Consider the following 23,342-nt stretch of genomic DNA (forward strand, 5'->3'; position numbering starts at 1 on the left):
AACTGGTCTTTTGACCAATCACAGATCTTTTCACATCAGATATTTTTCAGAGTTGAGCAGATTGAGGGAAGACCAATTAGTGAGAAAAATATCAGTTGGATTTGCAGCCTAATACAGGAATGGGAGGCATTGATACAATGACCTTTTAATGACAGTGCATATCCACATATGAAGGAGGCATTGTTTTTTTATACACCTTTATGTTTGTGTCAACAGCTCTGGGACATGACTCCAGTGGTGTCCTGAAGGTTATTGTTGATGGAGCATCATGGAGCTCCATCCACCTATCAGGTGAGAGCTTACATCATGGTGGCCGTCATCCTGAGAGGAGGTGGTACAAGAGGTGGTACATGTCCACAAGAACAACCACCACAACAATAGTAACATCCACAGAACCTAGAAACACCAGGCCTTTCTTACCTGCCCTTGTCCCTCTTGGTGACTAAATGTGCTGAGGAAGAGCTGTACTCTGGCTCCCGATATGGATGGAAAGATTTGGAATAGAGACGCCTTGAAGAGGACGAAGGTGTGCGTGCTGTATCAGGACTATGAAAGAGCATTTTTTTGTTAGTTTTATGGATCCCCCTTACCTACAGTATGTCACTCTGGAACAACATTTGGAACTTCAACTAAAATGTTATTGTGCATACATAATTCCCTATATTCTTTGGTTTATTATATTTAAAACAATGGGTTCATAGTAAAAGAAACTCCGTGTAGGCTACCTGCTGAACAACACATACAGCTAGTCGGGCAAATAAAAATATTATATTTAAGTGCCTTCCTGATATCATATTGCAGCTCTCACTATGGCAAACAGAGCATGAAAAAAGTAGGTGAAACAATTGTTAAAATAAAATTATAAAAAAATGTACTGGGGTTATATTAATATCAGTGAGATATGTAACCTGGAGTATGTACATTAGCAAGATGGAATACTCTAATATAATCACAACTCAAGAAGTTGACCTCTTATAACTCATCCTGTTTTGATTGGCTCTTTGCTTGTTAGCTGATGTACATAGAAGCAGCAGGTGGAGGGTAGAATAGCCCTGTTTCTGGGTGGACCCTGTTTCAGTTGAGGTGTCAGAAGTGTTCATAGCCTACAGATAACTGCCAAAATAAAGGAACCACCAACATTGTCTTAATAGGGCATTGGGTCAACAAGCTGCCAGAACAGCTTCAACGCGCCTTGGCGTAAATTCTAAGTCTCTGGAACTCTTTCGGAGGGATGTGTCACAATTCTTCCACAGGACATCTGTAATTTGATGTTTTGTTGATGGTGGTTGAAAAGGCTCCGCTCCATTGTTCAATTGGGTTGAGATGTGGTGACTGAGGCACACAGTTTTAAACCCCCTATGCTGATTTGAGACCCACCTTTCAAATTCACTAATATCGCTTCTAACCATGCTAGCCAAAATAATTGGGCAACTTTGTGCATGACCCTAAGCATGATGGGATGTTAATTGCTTAATTATTTATTTATTTGACCTTTATTCTAAATTCTTATTTTCAATGATGGCTTAGGAACGGTGGGTTAGCTGCCTGTTCAGGGGCAGAATGACAGATTTGTACCTTGTCAGCTGGGGGATTTGAACTTGCAACCTTTTGGTTACTAGTCCAACGCTCGAATCACTAGGCTACCCTGCCACCCCAAATTAACTCGGGAACCACATCTGGGTGGAAGCACCTGCATTCAATATACTTTGTATCCCTCATTTACTCAATTGTTTCCATTTACTTTGGCAGTTACCTAGCTTATAGGCTCTCCTGTAGTCATACATACACACAACTGGTGAACAAGTCTACATGTGGTATCTCACTGTCGGGTAACGGTTGACGACCACAGATGTAGGAGACGTGGAGAAAGACATTTCATTCTTTAGTATTTTTTTTTTCAAATGAATATTGATTTGCTAACTGAAGGTCTTGATTAGGCTTGCCAATTGAAATGATAAATCATAAAGAACAAGTTAATTCCAATCATCTTTTTATGATTTATTTTTACTCTATTGTAGAGTTATTGAAATGTCACCTACGACTCTCTGGACTTTGGTGGTGGACCAAAACATTATTCACCACGTGTCATCTGTAGTTTCTTTGCACTTCAGTTGTTACGGTTTGATTTCTAAGAGAACAAAATCATAGCTAAGCACTTTTTGTCCAATGCATACACTTACAATATGTTGTTATCTACAAATGACATATGGTTGAAGTCTGAAAATATTAGATTTTTCTATTGCGTACGTATAACAGACTGGTGATATGTTAGTGGCTGTGTGTCAAATGTATTTGTGTTGTGAGTTTATTTATTGCTGTGTGTTACTGGTGTCTCAAAGCTAGACATCTCTCATGTAGCCTACTACACCACACGTGTAAAGTTAATTCTCAAATTGTATTGATGGTTATTATGGATATAATATAGTTCAAGTTAAGTTCATGCACTGGATTTGCTTTTGGATTTGTTTTTAGACAGAACCACGATTGTAAAACAACAATCTGTCTGCATGTTGATATTTGGGATATAAAACCTAATTACCCATTGTCATTTTTCACAAGTACTAGCATGTTGTTTTAATAATCAGTGAAGCCACACATCTTGGGCCTAGGCTAATGCATATCTACTGGTGGAGAATGGCTCTCAGGCTGTAGTGCTATTTACAGAGGTAGTCAATCACTGGATTGAATAATTATACTATCCCTATTCGTGTCCTCATTTAATGCCCTCTGTACAGTAAAGAACAATATCTGTTATCATTGTTGGCGGTAAAAATGTGAGTTCCATGCTGATTCATACAGCAATACTGATTTACATTATCTGAATGACTGCCCTAGGATTTGAATTAACTTGATGATGATATTATTAGGTGTGTTTTGTAGCCTGGATACCAGTCTGTTTTTCTGCTTATGTCAACGTTTTGTCATTGGCAACCATGCTGATAATACAGGAGCTGTCTTGTTCCTAGGCTAGTGCTTCTGTGTGGTGTAGTATGATGCTCACAGGTGGCTGTACTATGTGTGTGTGTGACTCCGAGGGGGGGTCGTCACAAAGCCTGATCTGTCTGTCAAAGTAAGGTGGATAACTCCTTGATCCTGCTTTGTGACATTCCCCTCAGGTCTTGATGTGCGTGGTGTGTCCAAGCAGCAGATTAATGAAGATCATTAGTCCTATAGGAGTATCATTACTGCATGTCTCATCCTGGATCAAAAACTGATCTGGGTACAGGTCATCCTGAGTAGAGATGTGTACATATCATTCCATAATTACAGTTCCTCTTGTTGTCCTGCTGCTGATGTACTCATGTTTGTATTTGATTAAATTGATATGAGGTGACTGAAAGACAGGATGTCTCTTTTTCACGTGAATGTTTGGGCTTATGTTTCCATGTAGAGATTCAGCTGGTGGTGTTCAGCTCATCAGTTCTCCCCATTGATCAATATCTCTATTAAAACAAGTTTAGCTTTATCCTATCCTTAACCCTATCAGAGAAAATGTGAAAAGTTATCAAATCAAAGTTTATTTGTCATGTACGCCAAAAACAACAGGTGTAGTAGACCTTACAGTGAAATGCTTACTTAAAGGCTCTAAACAATAGTGCAAAAAAAGTGTGTAGGTATGTAAAGAAATAAAACCAGTAAAAACACAATTTTGACAATAACAGTAGCAAGGCTATATACAGACACCGGTTAATCAGGCTTATTGAGGTAGTATGTACATGTAGGTATGGTTAAAGTGACTATGCATATATGATGATCAGAGAGTAGCAGTAGGGGGGGGAACACAATGCAAATAGTCCGGTTAACCATTTGGTTACCTGTTCAGGAGTCTTATGGCTTGCGGGTAAAAACTGTTGTGAAGCCTTTTTGTCCTAGACTTGGCACTCCGGTACCGCTTGCCATGCGGTAGTAGAGAGAACAGTCTATGACTGGGGTGGCTGGGATCTTTGACAATTTTTAGGACCTTCCTCTGACACTGCCTGGTGTAGAGGTCCTGGATGGCAGGCAGCTTTGCCCCAGTGATATACTGGGCCGTACCCACTACCTTCTGTAGTGCCTTGCGGTCGGAGGCCGAGCAATTGCCGTACCAGGCAGTGCACCATGCTCTCGATGTTGCAGCTGCAGAATCTTTTGAGGATCTCAGGACGCATGCCAAATCTTTTTAGTTTCATGAGGGGGAATAGGCTTTGCCGTGCCCTCTTCACGACTGTCTTGGTGTGTTTGGACTATTCTAGTTTGTTGTTTAGGTGAACACCAAGGAACTTGAAGCTCTCAACCTGCTCCACTACAGCCCCGTCGATGAGAATGGGGGCGTGCTCTGTGCTCCTTTTCCTGTCGTCCACAATCATCTCCTTAGTCTTGGTTACGTTGAGTGATAGGTTGTTATTCTGGCACCACCCGGCCAGGTCTCTGACCTCCTCCCTATAGGCTGTCTCGTCGTTGTCGGTGATCAGGCCTACCACTGTTGTATCATCTGCAAACTTAATGATGGTGTTGGAGTCGTGCCTGGCCATGCAGTCGTGGGTGAACAGGGAGTACAGGAGGGTACTGAGCACCCACCCCTGGGGAGCTCCAGTGTTGAGGATCAGCGTGGCAGATGTGTTGCAACCAACCCTCACCACCTGGGTGCTGTCCGCCAGGAATCCAGGATCCAGTTGCAGAGGGAAGTGTTTAGTCCCAGGTTCCTTAGCTTAGTGATGAGCTTTGAGGGTACTATGGTGTTGAACTCTGAGCTGTAGTCAATGAATAGCATTCTCGCATAGGTATTCCTTTTGTCCATGTGGGAAAGGGCAGTGTAGAGTGCAGTAGAGAATTAATCATCTGTGGGTCTTTTTGGGCGGTATGCAAATTGGAGTGGGTTTAGGGTTTCTGGGATAATGGTGTTGATGTGAGCCATTACCAGCCTTTCAAAGCACTTCATGGCTGCGGACGTGAGTGCTACGGTTCTGTAGCCATTTAGGCAGGTTGCCTTTGTTCTTGGGCACAGGAACTATGGTGGTTTGCTTGAAACATGTTGAAAATGTCAGTGAAGACACCTGTCAGTTGGTCACCACATGCCCGGAGCACACGTCCTGGTAATCCGTCTGGCCCCACAGCCTTGTGTATGTTGACCTGTTTAAAGGTCTTACTCACGTCGGCTACGGAGAGCGTGACCACACGGTCGTCTGGAACAGCTGATGCTCTCATGCATGCCTCAGTGTTGCTTGCCTCGACGCAAGCATAGAAGTGATTTAGCTCGTCTGGCAGGCTCGTGTCACCGGGCAGCTCACGGCTATGCTTCCCTTTGTAGTCTGTAATATTTTTCAAGCCCTGCCACATCCGACGAGCGTTGGAGCTGGTGTAGTATGATTCAATCTTAGCCCTGTATTGATGGTTTGCCTGTTTGATGATTTGACACAGGCCATAGCGGGATTTCTTGTAAGCTTCCGGGTTAGAGTCCCGCACCTTGAAAGCGGCAGCTCTACCCTTTAGCTCAGTGCGAATGTTGCCGGTAGTTGGGGTATGTACATACAGTCACCTTGGGGACGATGTCCTCAATGCACTTATTGATAAAGCCAGTGACTGATGTGGTGTATTCCTCAATGCCATCGGAAGAATCCCGGAACATGTTCCAGTCTGTGATTGCAAAACAGTCCTGTAGTTTAGCATCTGCTTCATCTGACGACTGTCACTGGTGCTTCCTGCTTTAATTTTTGCTTGTAAGCAGGAATCAGGAGGATAGAGTTGTGGTCGGATTTACCAAATGGAGGGTGAGGGAGAGCTTTGTATGCGTCTCTGTGTGTGGAGTACAGGTGATCTAGAATTTTTTTCCTCTGGTTGCACATTTAACATGTTGATTTGGTAGAACTGATTTAAGTTTCCCTGCATTAAAGTCTCCGGCCACTAGGTGCGCCACCTCTGGGTGAGTGGTTTCCTGTTTGCTTATACTCTACTTCAGGCGAGCAAAATCTAGAGACTTCCTTAGATTCCGTGCACCAGGTGTTGTTTACAAATATGCACATGCCGTGCCCCCCCCCCGGCCCCTGTCTTGTGCTGTTCTATCCTGCTGGTGCAGCGTGTATCCCGTTAGCTGAATATCCATGTCGTCATTAAGCCACGATTCCTTGAAACATAGGATATTAGTTTTTGGTGTCCCGTTGGTAGGATATTAGTGATCGTACCTCCAATGATTGCATGTTGGCGAGTAATATTGACGGTAACGGCAGCTTTCCTACTCGCCTTCTGCGGGTCCTGACGAGGCATCCGGTTCTTCGTCCTCTGTACCTGCGTCGCTTCCTCTTGCGAATAACTGGGATGTCGGCCCTGCCGGGTGTTTGGAGAATATCATGTGAGTCTTGCTTGTTGTTGAAAAAATCTTTGTCTAATCCGAGGTGAGTGATCTCTGTCCTGATATCCAGAAGCTCCTTTCTGGCGTAAGATACAGTTGCAGAAACATTATGTACAAAATAAGTTACAAATAATGCGAAAAACCCCCACATAATAGCACAATTGGTTGGGCGCCCGTAAAACTGCTGCCATTTTAGAATGGCGGCAGAAATAGAGATGAAGCAAGGTTTATTTAAACAACAATTACAAAACATGATAATGGTCAACCCTGAAGTGAAAAGCCCATTGAAGATGAGCAGTTCCATTCTAGCCAAATTTGACTTCAAGACAAGTTAAGCTAATTTATTTAACCCTACATCCAAGAAAAAAACTAAGCACAAATCTTAACTACAATTCTAAGAATGGTCTGTAATAACCTTTTAAATATTTAATTATATCAGAATGATAAATCAATGGTTATAAACTGAGGAACTGACTTCTGTGAAGTGACAGCTTGTTTGGCCCCATTGTACTGTTGTTGCACAGCAGTCTTTCTGTTGCACTATTTCCTAGTAGCTCTTCTGGTTAATGTTGAGACTGGAGAAAGGTGTGGCTGCTGATCTGGACCATTGACCAATCTCTGGTGAATTCTTTACACCTCTGAGCCAGGGCTTTTGCCAGTTGTACCTGTGTTGACTTTGGGCAGAGTTGTGTCTTTAGAGTTGCCAACTGCTCCTGTCTTGAGTTTGGGTGTGGCCGTCTTGCTTGAGTGTCATGTGCTCCTTGAACACAATCGCCTTGCGTTGCTCACAGGCTTTCTTATAGTTCAAGTAGTGACCTAAGCCATTGCTGACACTCTCCATGACACCATGTGCTATGGCTCTGAAGTTACAAGACTGCTCTTCCTTCTCCTCGCGCTTGGCCTCCTCCTTCTCTCTCAGGCTCTCTATCTCCTCATTCATGGCTGCCTCTTTCTCTGTGAAGCTCTTAGCCATCAGCTTTTCCTGCTCTTGGAGCTTGCTATCTAGTGCTCGCTCCAACTCCTGTGGCTCCTCCTTCGCCTCCTGGACCATCTTAGCCTAGATTCACAGAGGGAGAACAACACAGACATCATGGTTATGGATTTGCAGGCAAACTGATAGATTTTTGGTCTGAAAACTATTCGAACACAATTGTGGCCTGTTATCAGAGATTGAAGTAAGAGGAACGTCAGGCCACAAAGGCAAAATGGGGTTTCCAGATGTAAATCAGTTAGACTACTACTACTTACATAAACACTAACAGATTCAAAGGGGATTCAAAACAACACATTTATTCATAAACTGATTTAAGACTAATTATATAATATTCAAATGAATGATCTGCCTCTAGGCAACGTTCTCAAAGAATATAAGAACATAAAAATATGTTTAAAAAAAAATAATTAAAGCTTCTACATTTTAAGTGCTACACGAGTAGAGAGCATTTCACCAAAATATGTCAACACGCAAGAAAAATAATGAACTCTTTCATATAAAGCGGATACTGATTCTCAGTGTGGCTATCAACCTGACTTTCTGCTTTACATTGATAAAGCTAGCAAATGTGTACATGCTCAGGTAATACACAATGTTTATACTTCATAAAAGCTACCTTCATGAGCGTATATTGAAAGAAAGTGTTGGCAGCATCCAATCCAAATCGAAGAACAGGCATGACTTTAGACTCAAGGCAACCACATCCTTCCTTCTCAGGTTTGTTGCTATTCTTGAACTCCTCCATATCATCTCCTGTCTCATTAAGTCAGCCTTCTCCTTGTGGCCCTTCTCCAGCAGATCCTTCTGCTCCTGCATCTTGCACTCCAAGGCCCTGTGGAAGTCCCGTTCCTGTTGCTTCAAATCCTCCTTCATCTTCCATCTGCTTCAACTTCTCGTCTTTGCTTCTGCGATCATCCTCCATGGTGCGCTCCATCTCCAACCGTTTCTCTTCAGCAGCCTTCTTCTCCTGCTCCAGCACAGCTGATCCCTCCTTCTCCTGTGAATGGTACAAATTAAGATATTATGGTAGGGAAACACTCTAGCTTCATGTTCTCTCTCATACAGAGTCAATAGACAACCCCTGACATTTTCCATGTTCTGGAGAAGACCACAAGTTTTAGGTTAAACTTTAGCTTGCAATACCTACTGTTAAACATCCCAGATCTATGTTGACTTAGTGCAAGAACTATCAACAATGTATTTTGAGAAGTCACTTCAAACAGAAACCTGAATTAAATCAGAACATAACATCCCATGCCATATTTTGTACATTTTCAAATTTTCGGTCCATTTTTTTGTCAGCTTGCAGGATGGAATACTTCTCTAGACTCTTTTCCTTCCGGAACTGCTCAAGAATCTCCTCAGCCTGCAGAAAACATCCCAGAAGGCTTCATGTTTTCCATCAAACAATGATACATCTAAAAACCGGTTGGATCTATTTCTGGTATGATGCCTAAAAAATACATTCTGGAAGCCACTGTAAATCATAACATAACAGTAACATTAGAGGTTGAGAGAAAGAACACATCATCTATGACATGGAAACTGTTCTGATTTCTTGACTTAAGAAATCATGAAATATACTTGTGTCACTGAGGGAGAAAGTGGAATGTATAAAGTTTACATTCTGTCAGGATATGTTATCGTTAGCCGTCAGGGATCATCGAGTTCTTACTCTGATAATTATTACCTAACAAAACTAAGTGGATCGGCCTGAAAGAGGAGAACAGCTCCAATGTTCAATATGGAGTTTTTGATGAATGTTTCAGCTCTAAGGAATCAACTCGAAGCTCTTACCCCAACTCCTTTGTCGGGCTTGGCCCGGTACTGTGCCAGCATGTTCTCATGGTGATTGCAGTAAAGCTCGTAGATCCCCTCTGTAATCTTCTTGGCCATCTGAGCAGACAGCTTCTCCAGAAGGGCCGCACACTTCTTCTCATCAAGAACGAGGATGCCTCAGAGAAGGTCAGCGTAGTGCTTTGCAATGACCACCTGGAAGAGTCAAGACGTTTTTAGGGAAGCGTTTGTAAAAAAGTGGTCCTTGACAGTTAAGCACAAAGTCAGTGTTTGTACCAGGCACAGATCTCAAATGATGACCCTTACCACCAACACCTTCAAGAAATTCAAATGAGTCTTTGAAGGATCTGTTCATGAACGCCTGCGTGGCCAAGTGGTCTGAGCGGAGGTGATGAGCGCCACAGGGAATAAGGCCTTTACCAACTCCATGCCCCTCTGGTACACTTCCAGGCTCATATCTATAGCAGCCTGGTTCTCAATTTAAGTCATGGCCAGAACCGCAGACCAGGCGAAGAGCCTTTGGATATGGTCTCCACATACAGTTGAAGTCAGAAGTTTACATACACCTTAGCCAAGTACATTTAAGCTCAGTTTTTCAAAATTCCTGACATTTAATCCTAGTAAAAATTCACTGGCTTAGGTCAGTTAGGATCACCACTTTATTATAAGAATGTGAAATATTAGAATAATACTAGAGAATTATTTTCATCACATTCTCAGTTGGTCAGAGGTTTACATACATTCAATTAGTATTTGGTAGCATTGCCTTTAAATTGTTTAACTTTGGTCAAATGCTTCGGGTAGCCTTCCACAAGCTTTCCACAATAAGTTGGGTGAATTTTGGCCCATTCCTCCTGACAGAGCTGATGTAACTGAGTCAGGGTTGTAAGGCCTCCTTGCTTTCACACACTTTTCCAGTTCTCCCCACAAATTTTCTGTTCGATTGAGGTAAGGACATTGTCATGGCCAATCCAATACCTTGACTTTGTTGTCCTTAAGCCATTTTGCCAAAACTTTGGAAGTATGCTTGGGGTCAATGTCCATTTGGAAGACCCATTTGCGTCCAAGCTTTAACTTCCTGACTGATGTCTTGAGATGTTGCTTCAATATATCCACATAATTTCCATCCTCATGATGCCATCTATTTTGTGAAGTGCACCAGTCCCTCCTACAGCAAAGTATCACCACATGATGCTGCCACCCCTGTGCTTAACGGTTGGGATGGTGTTCTTCGGCTTGCAAGCCTCCCCATTTTTCCTCCAAACATAACAATAGTCATTATGGCCAAACAGTTCTATTTTCGTTTCATCAGACCAGAGGACATTTCTCCAAAAAGTACGATCTTTGTCCCCATGTGCAGTTGCAAACTGTAGTCTGGCATTTTTTATGGCGGTTTAGGAGCAGTGGCTTCTTCATTGCTGAGCGGCCTTTCAGGTTATGTCAATATAGGACTAATTTTACTGTGGATATAGAAACTTTTGTACCTGTTTCCTCATCTTCACAAGGTCCTTTGCTGTTGTTCTGGGATTGATTTGCACTTTCCACACCAAATTACGTTCATCTCTAGGAGACAGAACTCGTCTCCTTCCTGAGCGATAATGACAGCTGCGTGGTCCCATGGTGTTTATACTTGCGTACTATTGTTTGTACAGATAAATGTGGTATCTTCAGGCATTTAGAAATTGCTCCCAATGATGAACCAGACCTGTGGAGGTCTACATTTTTTTTCCTGAGGTCTTGGCTGATTTCTTTAGATTTCCTGTGATTTCATGCAAAGAGGCAAAGGGTTTGAAGGTAGGCCTTGAAATACATCCACAGGTACACCTCCAATCGACTCAAATGATGTCAATTAGCCTATCAGAAGCTTCTAAAGCGATGACATCATTTTCTGGAATTTTCCAAGCTGTTGAAAGGAACAGTCAACTTAGTGTATGTAAACTTCTGACCCATTGGAATTGTGATACAGTGAATTATAAGTGAAATTACCAGTCTGTAAACAATTGTTGTAAAATAACTTGTGTCATGCACAAAGTAGATGCACTATCCGACTTGCCAAAACTATAGTTTGTTAACAAGAAATTTGTGGAGTGGTTGAAAAATGAGTTTTAATGACCCCAACCTAAGTGTATGTAAACTTCCGTCTTCAACTGTAGGTGTTAAACCAAGTGGCTGAGCACTGCAATCAAATGGAGGCGGGAAGGAAAGTGTTTATATTTGGGGGTACAATAACATAGGCTACATTCAATGCATCTGTGCAGAATATTTGCTGATATTTGACTTATCCCGGTACATATGTGGCCCCCTTTGACAGTTTGTGTGGATCTCCTAGAAAATGAAGCGGCAGAAGGTGTCTGCAACCTTTCGGAAGCTTCCACAGAGTTCAGCCTCATCCATGGAATCCAGATGGGGCATGTTGGCAGGAGTTGTAGGGGTGGGGAATACAAAGCACTTGAGCGAGGGGAAGTAGTTCTGAATACACTCTCGTGGGAGGTTGTACATCATGTTCAATGGAGAATCTCGTCTGAGAGGCCTATATCCATCCTGCCCTGCCTGTCTAAAGTCCTCGAAAGCCAAGTTAATAAACAGATCATTGACCATTTCGATTTCCACCATAACTTCTCCGCTGTGCAATCCGGTTTCCGAGCTGGTCACGGGTGCACCTCAGCCACGCTCAAGGTACTAAACCATTACATAACCGCCATCGATAAAAGACAGTACTGTACAGCCGTCTTAATCAACCTGGCCAAGGCTTTCAACTCGGTCAATCACCGTATTCTTATCGGCAGACTCAACAGCCTTAGTTTCTCAAATGACTGCCTCACCTGGTTCACGAACTACTTCTCAGACAGAGTTCAGTGTGTCAAATCAGAGGGCCTGTTGTCCGGACCTCTGGCAGTCTCTATGGGGGTACCACGGGGTTCAATTCTTGGGCCGACCATTTTCTCTGTATATATCAACGATGTCGCTCTTGCTGCGGGTGTTTCCCTGATCCACCTCTCTGCAGACGACACCATTCTGTATACATCTGGCCCTTTGGACATTGTGTAAAAAAAAAAAACATCCAAACGAGCTTCAATGCCATACAACACTCCTTCCGTGGCCTCCAACTGCTCTTAAACGCTAGTAAAACTAAATGCGTGCTTTTCAACCGTTCGCTGCCCACACCCGCCCGCCTGACTAGCATCACTACTCTGGAAGGTTCTGAATTAGAATATGAGGACAACTACAAATACCTAGGTGTCGGGCGAGACTGTAAACTCTCCTTCCAGATTCATATTAAAAATCCCCAATCCAAAATTAAATCTAGAATCGGCTTCCTATTTCGCAACAAAGCCTCCTTCACTCACGTCGCCAAACATACCCTCGTACTGACTATCCTACAGATCTTTGACTTTGGCGATGTAATTTACAAAATAGCCTCCAACACTCTACTCAGCAAACTGGATGCAGTCTATCACCATGCCATTCGTTTTGTTACCAAAGCCCCATATACCACCCACCACTGCGACCTGTATGTTATTGTCGGCTGGCCCTCGCTACATATTCGTCGCCTGACCCACTGGCTCCAGGTCATCACTAAGTCTATGCTAGGTAAAGCTCCGCCTTATCTCAGCACACTGGTCACGATAACAACACCCACCCGTGGCACGTGCTCCAGCAGGTATATCTCACTGGTCATCCCCAAAGCCAACACCACCTTTGGCTGCCTTCCAGTTCTTTGCTGCCAATGACTGGAACGAATTGCAAAAATCGCTGAAGCTGGAGACTGATATTTCCTTCATTAACTTTAAACATCAGCTATCTGAGCAGCTAACCGATCGCTGCAGCTGTACATAGCCCATCTGTAAATAGCCCATCCAATCTACCTACCTCATCCCCATATTGTTTTGATTTACTTTTCTGCTCTTTTGCACACCAGTATTTCTACTTGCACATCATCTGCTCATCTATCACTCCAGTGTTAATTTGCTAAACTGTAATTACTTCCCTACTATGGCCTATTTATTGCCTTACCACCTCACGCCATTTGCACACACTGTATATAGACATTATTTTTTCTATTGTGTTATTGACTGTACACTTGTTTATTCCATGTGTAACTTTGTTGTTGTTTGTGTTGCACTGCTTTGCTTTACCTTAGCCAGGTCGCAGTTGTAAATGAGAACTTGTTCTCAACTAGCTTACCTGGTTAAATAAAGGTGAAATAATAAATAAATAAATGTTTAAAAATCTGTGTCTGGGAGACTGGCCCTTAGTTCACCATCCAAAAACACAATCATTAACAGACAAGCATAAGAAGAATACTTTATAACCAATAAACTGGATAAAATAATGCTGACACTTGGTTGGCCCTGTCCGGGGGGGTATCATCGGATGGAGCCACAGTGTCTCCTGACCCCTCCTGTCTCAGCCTCCAGTATTTATGCTGCAGTAGTTTGTGTTGGGGGGCTAGGGTCAGTTTGTTATATCTGGAGTACTTCTCCTGTCTTATCCGGTTTCCTATGTGAATTTAAGTATGCTCTCTCTTTCTTTCTCTCGGAGGACCTGAGCCCTAGGATCATGCCTCAGGACTACCTGGCATGATGACTCCTTGCTGTCCACCTGGCCGTGCTGCTGCTCCAGTTTCAACTGTTCTGCCTGTGATTATTATTGTTTGACCATGCTGGTCATTTATGAACATTTGAACATCTTGGCCATGTTCTGTTATAATCTCCACCCAGCACAGCCAGAAGAGGACTGGCCACCCCTCATAGCCTGGTTCCTCTCTAGGTTTCTTCCTCGGTTTTTGCCTTTCTAGGGAGTTTTTCCTAGCCACCGTGCTTTTACACCTGCATTGCTTGCTGTTTGGGGTTTTAGGCTGGGTTTCTGTACAGCACTTTGAGATATCATCTGATGTTTGATTTGATTGTTTATGAGTGCATATTTTCATAGGAATGATTTTATAATAGGTAATTTAGACACAGTCAGAGCCAATATCAATCATCTTGTTTCACAACCCCTATGCTCTTTGTGAGATAATGATTATTCCAACTGTATAATTGTTAATGGTGCACTATTCTATGTAGAGACATTGTGCACAGTTGATCATTGGGGTGGTGGCTAGTGCTAATGTCACCTTTTCTGAGTTCCAGGGAATGCTCCAGATACTCATCTTCAGTGACGTTTCTGCCGTCGATCTCGAGTAGTAGAGTGAAATCTCTGACGGCCCACACAAAATTCGGAAAGAACTGCACAAACTGGGCGCCCCCTCCTTCCTCGTCATCGTGAGAGGATGAAGCTGCACTGGAAGAATTCACCTTGATCCGCTCTGTCAGCTCACTCACATATCTTTAGGGACGGTTGAGGATTGACTGATAAAAGCTACAAAAGCTCTAAAAAATAATGTGCATGTGCCTGCGACAGTTGTATAAGGACTTGCTATACAACAGTTATAGCATACGAGCAGTTTCAGTTTATTTTTGAATGGACTGAGTAACTCCTAAGGGAATGAATCCAACAAAGTACAGTCGTGGCCAAAAGTTTTGAGAATGACACACATTAATTTTCACAAAGTCACAAAGTATATAATTGTTAGTGGAATTCTAAATTCCTCTGTATTGTTTCCCAATCAGAATTAATGACTCTGTCAATGCATTCTATGGGATTGTAAAACCCATATTATTATAGGAATGGACAGAGCCCCAGTCTTAAACTCAGGTAACAGCTTTAATTCAAGAGAGTACTGACCCAAAATACAAAGAACATTACATTTTAAAGAGAACATAAAATGACGTTATCAGTTTCTCACACTCTCTCCGATCCACACAATAACGCAGTGTCTTCAGGTCTGGAGATGTCTTCTCCTCCCCTCATAAAACAAACATTCCAATCTGTCTAAAAGATATACTTTTCTCCACTAATGGAACATCAAACAAACATTCTTATCTGTCTGAAAAGATATATGCCCTCCTTTCTCCCTTAAACCCGCAAGGTACAGACAATTTGTCATGTTTTGTCTTATATTGTCTTGTCATTATGCTTTCCCTTCTGTTCGTTTCCCCCTGCTGGTCTTATTAGGTTCGTTCCCTTTTTCTATCCCTCTCTCTCCCCCTCCCTCTCTCTCCTCTCTCTATCGTTCCGTTCCTGCTCCCAGCTGTTCCTCATTCTCCTAACTCACTCCTTTAGTCTTTTCACACCTGTCCCCTATTTTGTCCTCTGATTAGAGTCCCTATTTCTCCCCTTGTTTTCCGCTTCTGTCCTTGTCGGATCCTTATATGATGTTCGCTGTGCTGTGTCATTGTCTCGCCCTGTCGTGTCTTGTCTCCTTCAGATGCTGCGTGTGAGCAGGTGTCTAAGTCTGCTACGGTCGGTGCCTTCCCGAGGCAACCTGCAGTCAATGGTCGAGTCTCCAGTCTGTCCTCGTCACTACGAGTGGATTTAAGTTTTTTCATGTTTTGTTTTCTTCTTTAATTGTCCAGGAGTATTGCTTTTGCCTTTTACTGGAATAAAGACTCTGTTTTCGCCAAGTCGCTTTTGGGTCCTCATTCACCTGCATAACAGAAGGATCCGACCAAGAATGGACCCAGCGACTACGGATTCTCGTAACACTGCCGTCGAGATCCAGGGAGCTATGCTCGGCAGACACGAGCAGGAATTGTCTGCTGCTCGTCATGCCGTTGAGACCCTGGCCGCTCAGGTTTCCGACCTCTCTGGACAGTTCCAGAGTCTTCGTCTCGTGCCACCAGCTACTTCCTGGTCTGCCGAGTCTCCGGAACCTAGGGTTAATAACCCACCTTGTTACTCCGGGCAGCCCACTGAGTGCCGCTCCTTTCTCACCCAGTGTGATATTGTGTTCTCTCTCCAACCCAACACATACTCAAGAGAGAGAGCTCGGGTTGCTTACGTCATACCACTCCTTACTGGCCGGGCTCGAGAGTGGGGCACAGTTATCTGGGAGGCAAGGGCTGATTGTTCTAACAATTACCTGAACTTTAAAGAGGAGATGATACGGGTTTTTGATCGTTCAGTTTTTGGTAGGGAGGCTTCTAGGGCCCTGGCTTCCCTATGTCAAGGTGATCGATCCATAACGGACTACTCTATAGAGTTTCGCACTCTTGCTGCCTCTAGTGACTGGAACGAGCCGGCGCTGCTCGCTCGTTTTCTGGAGGGACTCCACGCAGAGGTTAAGGATGAGATTCTCTCCCGGGAGGTTCCTTCCAGTGTGGACTCTTTGATGGCACTCGCCATCCGCATAGAACGACGGGTAGATCTTCGTCACCGAGCTCGTGGAAGAGAGCTCGCGTTAACGGTGTTTCCCCTCTCCGCATCGCAACCATCTCCTTCCTCCGGCTCAGAGACTGAGCCCATGCAGCTGGGAGGTATTCGCATCTCGACTAAGGAGAGGGAACGGAGGATCACCAACCGCCTGTGCCTCTATTGCGGATTTGCTGGACATTTTGTCAATTCATGTCCAGTAAAAGCCAGAGCTCATCAGTAAGCGGAGGGCTACTGGTGAGCGCTACTACTCAGGTCTCTCCATCAAGATCCTGTACTACTATGTCGGTCCATCTACGCTGGACCGGTTCGGCTGCTTCATGCAGTGCCTTGATAGACTCTGGGGCTGAGGGTTGTTTTATGGACGAAGCATGGGCTCGGAAACATGACATTCCTTCTCGACCATGGTCTCACATCGCCTTAGACTTCATTACCGGTCTGCCTTAGTCTGCGGGGAAGACTGTGATTCTTACGGTTGTCGATAGGTTCTCTAAGGCGGCACATTTCATTCCCCTCGCTAAGCTTCCTTCCGCTAAGGAGATGGCACAAATCATCATCGAGAATGTGTTCAGAATTCATGGCCTCCCGTTAGACGCCGTTTCAGACAGAGGTCCGCAATTCACGTCACAGTTTTGGAGGGAGTTCTGTCGTTTGATTGGTGCTTCCGTCAGTCTCTCTTCCGGTTTTCATCCCCAGTCTAACGGTCAAGCAGAAAGGGCCAATCAGACGATTGGTCGCATACTACGCAGCCTTTCTTTTAGAAACCCTGCGTCTTGGGCAGAACAGCTCCCCTGGGCAGAATACGCTCACAACTCGCTTCCTTCGTCTGCTACCGGGCTATCTCCGTTTCAGAGTAGTCTGGGTTACCAGCCTCCTCTGTTCTCGTCCCAGCTCGCCGAGTCCAGCGTTCCCTCCGCTCAGGCGTTTGTCCAACGTTGTGAGCGCACCTGGAGGAGGGTGAGGTCTGCACTTTGCCGTTACAGGGCGCAGACTGTGAGAGCCGCCAATAAACGTAGGATTAAGAGTCCTAGGTATTGTCGCGGCCAGAGAGTGTGGCTTTCCACTCGTAACCTTCCCCTTACGACAGCTTCTCGTAAGTTGACTCCACGGTTCATTGGTCCGTTCCGTGTCTCCCAGGTCATCAATCCTGTCGCTGTGCGACTGCTTCTTCCGCGACATCTTCGTCGCGTCCATCCTGTCTTCCATGTCTCCTGTGTCAAGCCCTTTCTTCGCACCCCCGTTCGTCTTCCCCCCCCCCCCCCCACCGTCCTTGTCGAGGGCGCACCTATTTACAAGGTACGTAGGATCATGGACATGCGTTCTCGGGGACGTGGTCACCAGTACTTAGTGGATTGGGAGGGTTACGGTCCTGAGGAGAGGAGTTGGGTTCCATCTCGGGACGTGCTGGACCGTTCGCTGATTGATGATTTCCTCCGTTGCCGCCAGGATTCCTCCTCGAGTGCGCCAGGAGGCGCTCGGTGAGTGGGGGGGTACTGTCATGTTTTGTAATAATAATAATAATAATAATAATAATATGCCATTTAGCAGACGCTTTTATCCAAAGCGACTTACAGTCATGTGTGCATACATTGTACGTATGGGTGGTCCCGGGAATCGAACCCACTACCCTGGCGTTACAAGCGCCATGCTCTACCAACTGAGCTACAGAACCATTATGCTTTCCCTTCTGTTCGTTTCCCCCTGCTGGTCTTATTAGGTTCGTTCCCCTTTTTCTATCCCTCTCTCTCCCCCTCCCTCTCTCTCCTCTCTCTATCGTTCCGTTCCTGCTCCCAGCTGTTCCTCATTCTCCTAACTCACTCCTTTAGTCTTTTCACACCTGTCCCCTATTTTGTCCTCTGATTAGAGTCCCTATTTCTCCCCTTGTTTTCCGCTTCTGTCCTTGTCGGATCCTTATATGATGTTCGCTGTGCTGTGTCATTGTCTCGCCCTGTCGTGTCTTGTCTCCTTCAGATGCTGCGTGTGAGCAGGTGTCTAAGTCTGCTACGGTCGGTGCCTTCCCGAGGCAACCTGCAGTCAATGGTCGAGTCTCCAGTCTGTCCTCGTCACTACGAGTGGATTTAAGTTTTTTCATGTTTTGTTTTCTTCTTTAATTGTCCAGGAGTATTGCTTTTGCCTTTTACTGGAATAAAGACTCTGTTTTCGCCAAGTCGCTTTTGGGTCCTCATTCACCTGCATAACACAATTAATTTGTTTTATCTACATTTTCGGTCCTAGTTTAACCAAGAACCCATACATTTCATACCATAACATAATAGTATTAAAACAAATGGTTCTAGTTTAAATGTATACATAATTAATCATTTCAACCATAATTTCCTCCAACAATCCAGAATGTTACAAAGAGTGATCAAATTAATTGCAAAGTCCCGCTTTGTCATGCAAATGAACTAAATCCCCCCAAAACATTTCCACTGTATTTCAGCCCTGCCACAAAAGGACCAGCTGACATGTCAGTGATTCTCTCATTAGCACAGGTGTGAGTGTTGATGAGGACAAGGCTGGAGATCACTCTGTCATGCTGATTGAGTTCAAATAACAAGACTGGAAGCTTCAAAAGGAGGGTGGTGCTTGGAATCATTGTTCTTCCTCTGTCAACCATGGTTACCTGCAAGGAAACACATGCCGTCATCATTGCTTTGCACAAAAAGGGCTTCACAGGCAAGGATATTGCTGCAAGTAAGATTGCACCTAAATCAAGCATTTATCGGATCATCAAGAACTTCAAGAATAGGGGTTCAATTGTTGTGAAGAAGGCTTCAGGGCGCCCAAGAAAGTCCAGCAATCTCCTAAAGTTGATTCAGCTGCGGTATCGGGGCACCACCAGTACAGAGCTTGCTCAGGAATGGCAGCAGGCAGGTGTGAGTGCATCTGCACGCACAGTGAGGCGAATACTTTTGGAGGATGGCCTGGTGTCAAGAAGAGTAGCAAAGAAGCCACTTCTATTCAGGAAAAAACATCAGGGACAGACTGATATTCTGCAAAAGGTACAGGGATTGAACTGCTGAGGACTGGGGTAAAGTCATTTTGTCTGATGAACCCCCTTTCTGATTGTTTGGGGCATCCGGAAAAAAAGCTTGTCTGGAGAAGACAAGGTGAGCTCTACCATCAGTCCTGTGTCATGCCAACAGTAAAGCATCCTGAGACCATTCATGTGTGGGGTTACTTCTCAGCCAAGGGAGTGGGCTCACTCACAATTTTGCCAAAGAACACAGCCATGAATAAAGAATGGTACCAACACATACATCCTCTGAGAGCAACTTCTCCCAACCATCCAGGAACAGTTTGGTGATGAACAATGCCCTTTCCGGCATGATGGAGCACCTTGCCATAATGCAAAAGTGATAACTAAGAGGCTCGGGGAACAAAACATCAATATTTGGGATCCAAGGCTAGGAAACTCCCCAGACCTTAATCCCATTGAGAACTTGTGCTCAATCCTCGAGAGGGGTGGACAATCAAAAACCCACAAATTCTGACAAACTCCAAGCATTGATTATGCAAGAATGGGCTGCCATCAGTCAGGATGTGGCCCAGAAGTTAATTGACAGCATGCCAGGGTGGATTGCTGAGGTCTTGAAAAAGAAGGGTCAACACTGCAAATATTGACTCTTTGCATCAACTTCATGTAATTGTCTATTAAAGCCTTTGACACTTATGAAATGCTTGTAATTATACTTCAGTATTCCATAGTAACATCTGTAAAAAATATCTAAAGACACTGAAGCAGCAAACTTTGTGAAAATTAATATTTGTGTCATTCTCAAAACTCTTGGCCACGACTGTACAGTGTGTTGAACATTCTGTAAACACGTAATTAATGCTGTCAGTAACACAATATATTGCTCCAGGTCTGTAAGGGCATTTTGCTCAGCATCCAATAGATATACAAACGTACAGCACTTTCACTTTCAATATAGAAGGCATACCAAGAAATGGCCTGGTTGGGGGAAATATGTGATATCCATGTGATATGTACACCTGTTAAAGTCAACAGGTAAGAAAAGGGGGGAGGATTGCCATGGGGAAATTGATGTTAGTTTCAAGGATACTGGAGGTTCTCCACAGCTTGATTGTCGATGGTCCCTCGGCTGTTGTAAACCAGAGTAATGCTTAACAGCAACATGCCTATTGGTGATCTGGCTAAATGAAATGAAATCATTTAAAATACACTATATATACAAACATATATGGACACCCCTTCAAATTACTGGGTTGAGCAATTTATGTTTCACCCGTTGCTGACAGATGTATAAAATTGAGCACACAGCCATGCAATCGCCATAGACTGAGAATGGCCTTACTGAAGAGCTAAGTGACTTTCCAACAAGTCACATCGTCAAATTTCTGCACTGCTAGAGCTGCTCCAGTGAACTATAAGTGCTGTTATTGAGAAGTGGAAACGTCTAGGAGCAAAAGCGCAACGGCTCAGCCATGAAGTGGTAGGCCACACAAGATCAAGGAACAGAACCAGGTGCATAGAGCTTAAAAAATGCTTGTTCTCGGTTGCAACACTCACTACCGAGTTCCCAACTGCCTCTGGAAGCAACATCAGCACAAAAACTTTTCGCAGGAGGTTCATGAAATGGGTTTCCATGGCCGAGCAGCCGCACACAAGCCTAAGATCACCATGTGCAATGCCAAGCATCTGGTGGGGTGGTGTAAAGTTTGCCACCATTGGACTCTGGAGCAGTGGAAACGCATTCTCTGGAGTTAGGAATCTCACTTTACCATCTGGCAGTCCGACGGAGAAATCTGGCTTTGGCAGATGCCAGGAGAACGTGCCCAAATGCATAGTGACAACTGTGAAGTTTGGTGGAGGAGGAATAATGGCCTAGGGCTGTTTGTCATGGTTTGGGCTTGGCCCCTTAATTCCAGTGAAGGGAAATCTTAATGCTACAGTATTCAATGACATGCTTGACAATTATATGCTTCCAACTTTGTGGCAACAGTTTGGGAAATGCCCTTTCCTGTTTCAGAATGACAATTCCCCCATGCACAATGCGAGGTCCATACAGAAATGGATTGTCGAGCTCAGTGTGGAAGAACTTGACTGGCCTGCACAGAGACCTGACCTCAACCCTGCCGAACACTTTTGGTATGAAATGGACCGCCGACTGCGAGCCACGCATAATCGGCCAACATCAGTGCCCAACCTCACTAATGCTCTTGTGGCTGCATGGAAGCAAGTCCCCGAGCGATGTTCCAACATCTATTCCAACATCTATTGGAATGCTCTCCATCCAACCTCACTGAGCTCGAGCTGTTTTGCAAGCTCGAGCTGTTTTGCAAGGAGGAATTGGAAAAAAATTCAGTCTCTCGATGTGCAAAACTGATAGAGACAATACTCCAAGCGACTTACAGCTGTAATCGCAGCAAAAGGTGGCGTTACAAAGTATTAACTTAAGGCGGCTGAATAATTTTGCACGCCCAATTTTTCAGTTTTTGATTTGTTAAAAAAGTTTAAAATATCCAATAAATGTCGTTCCACTTCATGATTGTGTCCCACTTGTTGTTGATTCTTCACAAAAAAATACAGTTTTATATCTTTATGTTTGAAGCCTGAAATGTAGCAAAAGGTTGCAAAGTTCAAGGGGGCCGAATACTTTCGCAAGGCACTGTATGTCTCTCAGCATCAGTCATTCTCTCTCACCTTTTCTCTTTCCAGACAGCTTGTTCATGAGGTAAGACTTGCCGATGCGGTACAGCCCGACCACCGCCACCACTACGACTTGCTGGTTCAGTCCCATCAGGTACTTGATGGCCCCAGGAACTACATGAAGCTCGCCGTCTGCATTTTTGACCAGGCATATTGGGAAATCCATGGTGTGACTTCACAGGATGATTAGCCTACAGCTCCCAGAAATATTCAATCTATAATAAAATGATTAATTAAGTATAGTTCAGGTGAATGTGAATATGATATAGCCTAGGACTACTGCATAGGCTATGTAAAAAAATATATTAAAAAGATATGCATAATTAAAACAGCTGAGCCATATGCATATACAAATAAAGGTGAAGTTAAAATATTGTCCAATGTTAGCTTCAATTTCATTATGAAATTTGTCTTCAAAAATGAAATTGTTTTCCTGCTATTGAAAGGCATTTGTCGATCCTAGCCTACTCACATAATTGACTTCTCCAAACCAGCTGTAAAATGGCAGGGGGATGACACACTAGAATACCTACAGTGCATTCGGAAAGTAGTCAGATCCCTTGACTTTTATTCTCATCAATCTACTTGACTTTTAGTCTCATCAATCTACATACAATACCCCATAATGACAAAGCAAAAACTGGTTTTTAGAAATGTTTGCAAATGTATTATAAATAAACTTATCACATTAACAGAAGTATTCAGACTTTTTACTCAGTACTTTGTTGAAGTGGCTTTGGCAACGATTACAGCCTCGAGTCTTCTTGGGTATGACGCTACAAGCTCAAGTCTGGTGTCTTGGCTGTGTTCTTAGGGCCATTGTATTGTTGGAAGGTGAACCTTCACCACAGTCTGAGGTCCTGAGTGCCCTGGAGCAGGTTTTTATCAAGGATCTCTGTACTTTGCTCTAATGTGCCTTTTACTGAGGAGTGGTTTCTTTCTGGCCACTATCATAAAGGCCTCATTGGTGGAGTGCTGCAGAGATGGTTGTCCTTCTGTAAGGTTCTCCCATCTCCACAGAGGAACTCTGGATCTCTGTCAGAGTTACCATCGGTTTCTTCGTCACCTCTCTGACCAAGGCCCTTCTCCCCCAACTACTCAGTTTGGCCAGGCGGCCAGCTCTAGGAAGAGTCTTGGTGGTTCCAAACTTCTTCCATTTAAGAATGTTGGAGGCCACTGTGTTCTTGAGGACCTTCAATGGTGCAGAAATGTTTTGGTATCCTTCATCAGATCTGTTCCTCGACACAATCCTGTCTCGGAGCTCCACGGACAATTCCTTTGAACCTCATGGCTTG

General features: G+C 44.0%; 1 protein-coding gene and 1 long non-coding RNA gene across 10 annotated transcripts in view; one reads left to right on the forward strand and one right to left on the reverse strand.

Moving 5' to 3' along the window:
- LOC124046542 (WD repeat and FYVE domain-containing protein 2) overlaps positions 1-10,191 on the forward strand; it is a 26,245-nt gene extending 16,054 nt beyond the window's left edge. For 4 of the 8 annotated variants that reach the window (XM_046367033.1, XM_046367068.1, XM_046367077.1 and 1 more), the window contains one exon: positions 217-3,340. In XM_046367033.1, the coding sequence (XP_046222989.1) occupies positions 217-246 (30 nt within the window). In that variant the 3' untranslated portion in view covers positions 247-3,340. Of the gene's footprint in view, positions 1-216; positions 3,341-8,114 lie in introns of those variants that run through there. The other 4 variants (XR_006841026.1, XR_006841027.1, XM_046367042.1 and 1 more) reach the window with 4 other exon arrangements.
- Positions 8,813-23,342, reverse strand: part of LOC124046577 — a 16,033-nt gene continuing 1,503 nt past the window's right edge. The window contains exons 2-3 of one of the 2 annotated variants that reach the window (XR_006841028.1): positions 22,042-22,262; positions 8,813-9,311 (exon numbers count right to left, since the gene is read on the reverse strand). This is a non-coding gene — a long non-coding RNA (uncharacterized LOC124046577). Of the gene's footprint in view, positions 9,312-18,934; positions 18,997-22,041; positions 22,263-23,342 lie in introns of those variants that run through there. The other variant, XR_006841031.1, reaches the window with a different exon arrangement.

This window comes from Oncorhynchus gorbuscha, linkage group LG01 (assembly GCF_021184085.1).
Source record: "Oncorhynchus gorbuscha isolate QuinsamMale2020 ecotype Even-year linkage group LG01, OgorEven_v1.0, whole genome shotgun sequence".
NCBI lineage: Eukaryota > Metazoa > Chordata > Actinopteri > Salmoniformes > Salmonidae > Oncorhynchus > Oncorhynchus gorbuscha.